General features: G+C 40.4%; 1 protein-coding gene across 5 annotated transcripts in view; it reads right to left on the bottom strand.

The window, feature by feature from the left end:
* Nucleotides 1-9490, bottom strand: part of GNE (glucosamine (UDP-N-acetyl)-2-epimerase/N-acetylmannosamine kinase) — a 39862-nt gene that overhangs the window by 27533 nt on the left and 2839 nt on the right. For 2 of the 5 annotated variants that reach the window (XM_024126220.3, XM_024126223.3), the window contains exon 2: nucleotides 5930-6135. The exons of 1 other annotated variant lie outside the window; for it this stretch is intronic. In XM_024126220.3, coding sequence (XP_023981988.1) covers nucleotides 5930-6135 — 206 coding nt within the window. Of the gene's footprint in view, nucleotides 1-5929; nucleotides 6136-9490 lie in introns of those variants that run through there. 2 more of the 5 variants (XM_024126221.3, XM_055087096.1) reach the window with 2 other exon arrangements.

Here is a 9490-nt window from a genome sequence, read left to right as displayed (position 1 = left end):
CCGATGCAGGGGACGCGGGTTTGAGCCCTGGTCCGGGAGGATCTCACATGCCGCAGAGCAGCTGGGCCCGTGAGCCATGGCCGCTGGGCCTGCGCGTCCAGAGCCTGTGCTCCACAGTGGGAGAGGCCGCAATGGTGAGAGGCCCGCGTACCCAAAAAAAAAAAAAAAAAAAAAAGTGCTGAGATCGGATCAAACTGGAGGAGTAGGATGTGGAGCTCACCTTCTCCCACAAATATGGGGTTGCCAGAAAGTTCATTCGGGTTTTACGGAAAATATATATCAAAATGTTTAAATCAAAATATATCTACATGTGAAACGATTCTCACAAAACATCTACTGAATGCTGGCAGAAGACCTCAGACTTCCAAAAGGGCAAGAAAATCTCCATGTAATTGGGAAGGACAAAAGAAAAAAGAAAAATAAAGAGAAAAAGGAATCAGGATGGGACCTGCGCCGCTGGGAAGGACCAGTAAAAAAGGAAAGGTTTCCACACACTGGGAAGTCCCCTCACTGGTGGGGAGATCAGCCGAGATGGGAGGGGGAACTTCAGAGCCTCAGAAGAGAGCGCAGCAACCGGTCTGTGGAGGGTAGAGTGGAGAGAGACCTGCACCGACGGTCAGTGCTGCTGCCCGACACTCCCCAGCCTGAGACACTCGTCCGCTGGGCCGGGTGGGGGCTGGGAGCTGAGGCTTGGGCTTCAGAGGTCTGACCCTGGGGAGAGGACAGGGGTTGGCTGCGTGGAGACAGCCTGAGGGGACTAGGGTGTGGTATGGGAGAAGGCCTGGGCCCACCAGAGAGGCAGGGTGCCATTGCTGGGTGGCACAAAAGGAGAAGGGTGGGACCGCCATAGGAGCTTCTTTCTCTGCTCACACACTAGCCAGTGGCAGGGCACTGCCTACACGAGCCCCAGGGGTAGGCAAGAGCCGCCACTGCCATCTCGGACTCTAGAGGCAGGCACGGACCGCTGCTGCCGCTGAGGGTCCTGTGAGCAGGCACCGGTCACTGCCCCCACCTTCCCGGGAGTGTGCGTGGCCTGCTGCCACTGCTGCAAGAATCCCTCGACCAGGTGCCATCCGCTGCCCCCACCTCCCCAGGAGCGCACGCGGGCCGTACACCTGCACACCCCCTATCAAGGGGATAACAGTGAGCACATGCTGAGGAAAGAGATGGCAAGCATCCAAACTAAAAACAGCCCTCATGCCAAAAAAATATTAAATCCACACAAGCTATGCAGGGATGCTCCCACATATAAGTAGCCCTCCAAGACTAGGGTAGATAATTTTTCACCTAAACTCACAGAGTAAAAGAAATATAAGCAAAATGAAGAAGGAGAGAAAGCACTCCCAGTTAAAAGACCAAGAGTATTCCCCTGCAAGAACAAACAATGAAACAGACCTCTTCAGTCTAAGAGACACCAAGTTCAAAGAGGAGGTAATGAAAATACTGAAGGAATTAAGAAAGGCTATCACAGAAATGCAGAGTACTGTAAAAAGGGACTAAAAACTATCAGGTGGAGCCAAGAAAAATTAGAAAATTCATTTGCCGAGATGAAAGCTAAGCTAAAAGCAAAGAATAGCAGGATGAATAATGCAGAAGAAAGAGTAAGTGATTTGGAAGATAGAATAATGGAAATTACCCAATCAAAATAGCAGACAGAATGCCAAAAAAAAAAAAAAAAAAAAACCAAGAAAGCAATATAAGAGACCTATGGGATAATATAAAGCATGCCAATCAATGCATAATAGGAATTCCAGAAGAAGAAGAAAGAGAAAAGGGGATTGAAAATGTATTTGAAGAAATTATGGCTGAAAACTTCCCAAACCTAAAGAAGGAAACAGATATCCAGATACAGGAAGCACAGAGGGTCCCAAACAAGATGAACCCAAACACCAAGACATACCATAATAAAAAAGGCAAGAGTTAAAGAGAGGATTCTAAAGGCAGCAAGAGAAAAACAAAGAGTTAATTACAAGGGAACCCTCATAAAGCTATCAGCTAATTTATCTACAGAAACACTGCAGGCCAGGAGGGAGTGGCAAAGTACATTCAAAGTCTTGAACGGGCAAAATCTGAAACCTAGAATACTCTACCCAGCAAGATTATCATTTAGAATAGGAGAAGATAAGAATTTCTCAGACTAGCAAAAACTAAAAGAATACAGCAATACTAAACCTATCCTAAAAGGAATATTGAAAGGTCTTCTCTAAATAGAAAAGAAGCAAGAAGATATAGGAAGGAGGAAATCACAGTAGGAAAGTAAATCACTTAAGCCAATATACAGATTTTTTTTTAAAAAAGCCTATTTGTGAAAGTGACGATAAACACAAGGAACGGCAAAGGATAAACATGAAGTTGTAAAAAATGAAATCAAAATCACAAAATGTGGGGAAGGAGAGTAAGAAAATGTTTGTTTGTTTGTTTGTTTTTAGAATGTGTTTGCGCCTATATGACTATCAGTCTAAAGCAAGCAAATATAGGAAGGGGTTAACATACTTGAAAAACAGGGCATCCACAAATCAAAAACATAAAACAGATTCACAAAAACCAAAAAGAAGAAAACACAAGCATAAAAGAAAAGGAAATCATCAAACCACTAAAAGAAAAAGAAAGGAACAAAGAAGAAACAGAGAATCAACTGGAAAACAAGGTTTAAAATAGCAATAAATACATATGTATGAATAATTACCTTAAATGTCAATGGGCTGAATGCTCCAATTGAAAGACACAGAGTGGCAGACTGGATTTATAAACGAGGGCCAACAATACACTGCCTACAAGAGACCCACCTTAGGGCAAAGGACACACATAGATTGAAAGTGAGAGGATGGAAAAAGATGTTTCATGCAAACAGAAATGACAAGAAAGCAGGAGTTGCAATACTCATATCAGACAAAACAGACTTTAAAACAAAGGCCATCAAGAAAGATAAAGAAGGACACTATATAATGATAAAAGGATCAATACAAGAAGAGGATTTTACACTTGTCAACATATATGTATCTAATATAGGAGCACCCAAATACATAAAACAAATACTAACAGACATAAAGGAAGAAATTGATGGGAATACAATAATAGTAGGAGGCTTTAACACCCCACTCACATCAATGCACAGATCTTCTACACAGAAAATCAATATGGCAACAGAGATCCTAAATGATACAATAGAATAAGTTTGACTTAATTGATATTTTCAGGACATTTTTTACATCCAAATAACCCAGAATACACATTCTTTTCAAGTGCACATGGAACACTCTCTAGGACTGACCACATACTAGGGCACAAAACTCACCTCGGGACTTCCCTGGTGGCGCAGTGGTTAAGAATCCGCCTGCCAATGCAAGGGACACAGGTTCAAGCCCTACTCCGGGAAGATTCCCACATGCCGCGGAGCAACTAAGCCCATGTGCCACAGCTACTGAGCCTGCACTATAGAGCCCACGAGCCACAACTACTGAGCCCACATGCCACAGCTACTGAAGCCCACACACCTAGAGCCTGTGCTCCACAACAAGAGAAGCCACTGCAATGAGAAGCCAGTGCACCACAGCAAAGAGTAGCCCCCGCTCACTGTAAGTGGAGAAAGCCTTGGTGCGGCAGGAAAGACCCAACACAGTCAAAATAAATAAATAAATTTAAAAAACAAAAAAACAAAAAAAAACTCACCTCAACAAATTTAAAAGTATAGAAATTATTTCAAGCATCTTCTCTGACTACAATGGCATGAAACTAGAAATCAACCACAGGAAAAGAAATGAGAAAAAAACAATTACATGGAGACTAAACAACATGCTACTAAAAAACCAATGAGTCAATGAGGAAATCAAAACAGAAATTTAAAAATACCTTGAGACATGGGCTTCCGTGGTGGCGCAGTGGTTGAGAATCCGCCTGCCGATGCAGGGGACACGGGTTCGTGCCCCGGTCCAGGAAGATCCCATATGCCGCGGAGCGGCTGGGCCCGTGAGCCATGGCCACTGAGCCTGCCTAAAAGTATTAGAAAAAGAAGAACAAACAAAACCTAAAGTCAGCAGAAGGAAGGAAATAATAAAGATCAGAGAGGAAATAAATAAAATAGAGATTTAAAAAATAGAAAAAAATCAATACAACCAAGAGTTGGTTCTTTGAAAGGGTAAACAAAATTGACAAACCTCTGGCCAGGATCACCAAGAAGAAAAGAGTGAGAACCCAATTAAACAAAATAAGAAAGGAAAAAGGAGAAATCTCAAATGATACCACAGAAATACAAAAAACCATAAGAGAACACTATGAACAATCATTTGCCAACAAATTTGACAACCTAGAAGAAATGGACAACTTTCTAGAAACATACAGCCCACCAAACTGAATCAAGAAATAGATAGGACTTCCCTAGTGGCGCAGCGGTTAAGAATCCGCCTGCCAATGCAGGGGACACGGGTTCGATCCCTGGTCCGGGAAGATCCCACATGCCACGGAGCAACTAAGCCTGTGCGCCACAACTCCTGAGCCCGTACGCCTAGAGCCCACATGCTCTGCAACAAGAGAAGCCCACACACCACAACGAAGAGTAGCCCCTGCTCGCCACAACTAGAGAAGCCCCGCACACAGCAACGAAGACCCAACGCAGCCATAAATAAATAGATAGATAGATAGAGAGGTAAATAAATAAAACAAAACTCAAGATACAAAAGCTTGTACAGTGAAAAGGCTACTTCTCACTTCTGTTTTACCAATTATCCAGTTCTTCTCCCCAGAAGCAACCAATTTCTTGTGCTAGAATGCACTGTAGACATACATTTCCATTAAGTACTAGTCAAGTTTCCATTTCAACAGTCTCACCTGACAAATACTACCTTCCCTGCTTAATTACTGTGGTAGCAGATAAGAAACCTACCACAATCTCCTTGAAAGCCTCTCCCCCACTAGTCTTCTGCCAAACTTTTCTCACAGAAGTAAAAGAACACACTTAGACTTTCCCCTCAGGCTCTAGCTAAAATTTCTCCTTTACTTTGTCCTATCTCTGTTCAATAATGTAAGAAAACCCAAGTGGATTTTCTTAGACAGCCAGAATTCATTTCACATTTTAAAAATCTATGAACTTTTGAGCTCTCCATAAGTTTCTTCTCTTGTCTTTAAAAGTATTTTCTTAGAGCAAATTGCTAAACTGGTTTTTGGGGGCAGGTTTTTATTTGGTTTTGCTGTTATTATCTTATTGTTAAAGGACATTTAAAAAGACAATTTTACCTTAACACAAGCTTCTTTCATATTTAATACTTTGGAGGCTGCATTAATGTTTTCATGCCACAAGGGTGCACTAAATGCCACTTTATTACATATAACAAAATGTTCATCTTTGGTTTATACATCTGCTCCCTCAAAGATTTCCCAAGTTTCGTTTTTCATATTTAGAGTGTGATCGATAACAAACCTAATGTCACCAAAATAAGAATTAATGGTAACGGTATTATAAAATTCTACTTTATCTTGTGGATCAATTAGATTTAAAAAATCTTGTTCCATATCTACTACTTTATATGCAGTTTTAATATAGGATTAGCATTAGAACTCACAAAACACATTACATAGAATCACATTATAGTCACACAACATATATTTATAAATGGCATTTCCGGATGTAATAGCAAATAAAAGTAATAATAACAATAGCTATAATTTACCAACCATCTAACATGCAGCATCCCTGTATAGATACTTTATGTCACTATCTCCATTCTTCACAATAACCTACAACACAAGTTTTCACTCCATTTTATAACTGAGGAACCTGAGGCTCAGAGATGCTAGGCAACTTCTCCAAGCCCACCTAAAAACTAAGTGGTAGAATTGGGATTTGAAGCCGGGTCCACACAGCTCCAAGACCGAAGTTCTCACCAGTACATCGTGTTGCAATGAAGAATATCATAAGAAAATGCTTTCATCTTACCCATAGTCATCTATCAGGTGAGAGCCAAGTACCACCACGTCAAGTTCAAAGAACTCAGGTTCCATTTTAATGCCAAACATGATTGGGGCGAGTTTAGAATAATCAGCACGGTTGCAAGTAGCAACACAAACCCGAAGCTTTCGGTTATTCTCCTTCTTCTCCATGACTTGTTTTTTTCTTTTTGAGAGGTTCTTAAAATAGAGTTCCTGAAGTTGCAAAAATAAAAATTAATATCCTATGATAAACCATAATGCAAAAGAATATGAAAAAGAATGTATATATATGTATAAATGAGTCACTTTGCTGTACAGCAGTAATTAACACAACATTGTAGTTCAACTATACTTCAGTAAAAAATAAATTTAAAAAAGACATTATAGACACAAAAAATAAAATGATCAGAATGATATAGGTCCTAGATATAGACGTAAAATTTTGCAGTCTTAAGTCCTTAAGCAACGTTTAGTATAGTGATTCTTAACTTTTCCACCCCACTTCTGTGTGACACACCCACTGGTATATCAAGTTATGAAATTCCAGCAGACCAACTATGACTCCACCCTTTTCTTACACTTAAGAAAGCATGCTGGAATGCAATTTAAAAAGAGTTTAATATAAATCAACTCTCATTTAAAAGGCAAGCAAACATCAGCTATTATTAACTAAAAATTACTTGCCATTCTTCACAATTGATCCCAACATACCAGACTAGAGTGAAAGTTTGATTGAGAACCAATGATCTAGTTCAACTCCGCCACTTACAGAAAGAGAAAAACACAAGTCTTAAGAGAGGAAATTACTTCCCCAAGATTCAAGATCACATCCTATAAGGAATGTGAGCTATTCACCCTCACACTACACAGTATATACAAAGCACTGTGATTAGGGCTGAGGAAAAGACGAGTAAGACGAAACAAAAACCCCTACCTTCAAGGCCTCATTAGCATCCATAGCCAGTACCTACACACTTGACAACTCCAAATACCTACCAGCTATCTCTGGTCCCATAGGCACGTCAAAGTCACTGTCCCAAACTGAACTCACTTTCTTTTCCAAACCTGTTCCTCCTTCCTTATTCTCTAACTCTGTTATGAACTTCCATTCATCCAAATGCCTTGACATCCTTGTCTTCTCTGCTCCTCACCCTGTACCTCCCGAGTCCTGTCAATTCAACCTCCAGAATGAATATCTTTCAAATCAATCTCCTCTCCATCCCCACCCACCAGAACATCCCCTAGTCCAATCCCTGATCTTAGGTCAGAACTATTCTAACAGCTGTCAAAGTGGTTTGCCTGTCTCTAGTCTTGGCCTGCCTCCCAAAAGCTTTCAGGGTGATCTTTCCAAAGTTTATAAATCTGATTACATTGCTAAACAGGATATACCACCTATGGATAAATTCCAAATTGCTGATCTGGACCTAGTTCATGCTTCCAACCATTTGTCCCCTTACAACTATCCTTACTCTGAACCAAAGCCATGCCAAAGTGCCTGCAGTTCCACCAGTGGGTCTCCATAATCTCTGTGCCTTTCTAGATGCAAGCTCCTCTACCTAAAACTTCCTTTCCCTCTTGCCTGGATTCTTCCTCATCCTTTAAAACTCAGGCCAAGTGTCATCTTTTCTGGAAAGCCTTCGCATAAACCTCAGTTCCTCCTTACTCCACCCTTCTTCGTGGCTGCCTCCCTCTGAGCACTGTGGCCCCATCATACACACATATACTAATGCTCAACTCCTTTGCCCACCCATCCCTCCACAATTCTATACCCTCCTTTTAAAAAGTAAAAACTAGGGGCAAGGGATAAGAGCTAGGTTTCAAGGAGCTTTTTAAACTTCCTTATATCAATGTAAAATTTCACTTCACGGACTGATCTCAACGCTGATGTCTCTGGAAGTGTATCAATATTTAGAATTTGCAATCAGGAATCCAGAGAAGCTTGAGTAAGGATGCCAATAAAAGGGGAGCTGCCTTTTCAATCAGGGTAGACTCTGAAACTCAGTGGAAATCTCGTCAGTAGCCTTCTGCTGTTGATATCTCATCTCTCGTAGGCTAGAACTTCTATAATCACACAAATTGCCCATCATTAGGCCCATTCAGAATTTATAATCTCCAGTAAGAGCTAATTCCACCCAATGGAAAGCATTTGTAAGATAGTGAACTGAGCATTCTGTCAAGCGAGTTGTATTTGTGAGATCTAAGCACTACCTAACCAAAGAGACAAAAATATTTTTCCAAAAACAGTTGTCCTAAGTGTTCTTGTACATAAACCTTTTTCCACTCATCATTAAATGTGAGCTGAATAAATTGTTGGTGATATTTAATTTGCTGGGTGAGGCAAAGCAAATCATTCATGGTTGATAAATTTGTATTTATTTTAAGAGAACAGTAAACTCTCCATTGGGCAATTCTAAAATGTTTAGTATTTACCAAGTAACTCAAAGGTTATTATACCAAAACTGAAAGTAAGGTAGCCATATACACAAACTATGAAAAATGAAACAATGTTACTAAGGTCAAAACTTTTTTAAGGAAGAAAGTTAAATCTTAGGGAAAAAATAATGGTAAAAATCCTTTGTTAAGGGGAGAATTCTTTTTTAAAAATAATTTTTTATTTAACTAACATTTTTTTTTATTAGGTAGTACATTCACATGGTTTAAAACTGAAAAGGCACAAGAGGCTATAGAGCAAAAAGTCTTCTCATCTGTGTTCCCAGACATGTAGTTCTTCTCCCTGGATGCTTAGAATGACTAGTTTCTTATCAATCCTTCTGCAGATAAACTATGCGTATACAAATAAATACACATTTCTTCACACATATAAATACAAATATATTTTATAAATACATAGTGTATTATGCAATTAGTAACTTATGCTACACTGTTGTTGCACACCTTGTTTTTTAACTGCTCTTAATTATGTTTCTGAATTAAGTGGTAAAATGGGCAAGTTCAAAGGCATTAGAAATATCAAGCCTAAAAGTGCAATTTTGAAAATTGCTGGCCATCAGCTTTTCAAATATATGTAGGGTTATGAGAGCCCTGGAAGTAAAAATGACCAATGTCACAAACACTTATTGAGAATTGACTCTGTGCAGAGCACTGTAAAGAAAACTGAGAGGGACTTCCCTGGCAGTCCAGTAAAACTCCACGCTTCCAATGCAAGGGGCGTGGGTTTGATCCCTGCTCGGGGAACCAAGATCCCACATGCCACATGGCATGGCCAAAAAAAAACAAAAACAAAACAAAAACTGAGAGACAGAGCTGAGAAAGACCTCACCTCTGATTTTTAGGAACTTACAATCTAGTACATGACACCTGGTCACGTAACAGATCTTTACTGGTTCACTTTCCCAAACAGAAGCACCAGGAACAAAATTAACAAATCTTCTTTCTCCGCCTAGTATACATTATTATTTGTTCTGTATAAAATATCATGCCCAAGGATCCTTTTTTTTTTTGCGGTACAGGGGCCTCTCACGGTTGTGGCCTCTCCCGTTGCGGAGCACAGGCTCCGGACGCGCAGGCTCAGCGGCCATGGCTCACGGGCCCAGCCGCTCCGCGGCAC

The sequence above is a fragment of the Physeter macrocephalus genome, chromosome 9 (genome assembly GCF_002837175.3).
Source record: "Physeter macrocephalus isolate SW-GA chromosome 9, ASM283717v5, whole genome shotgun sequence".
NCBI lineage: Eukaryota > Metazoa > Chordata > Mammalia > Artiodactyla > Physeteridae > Physeter > Physeter macrocephalus.
This window is presented reverse-complemented; position numbering and strand designations above follow the sequence as displayed.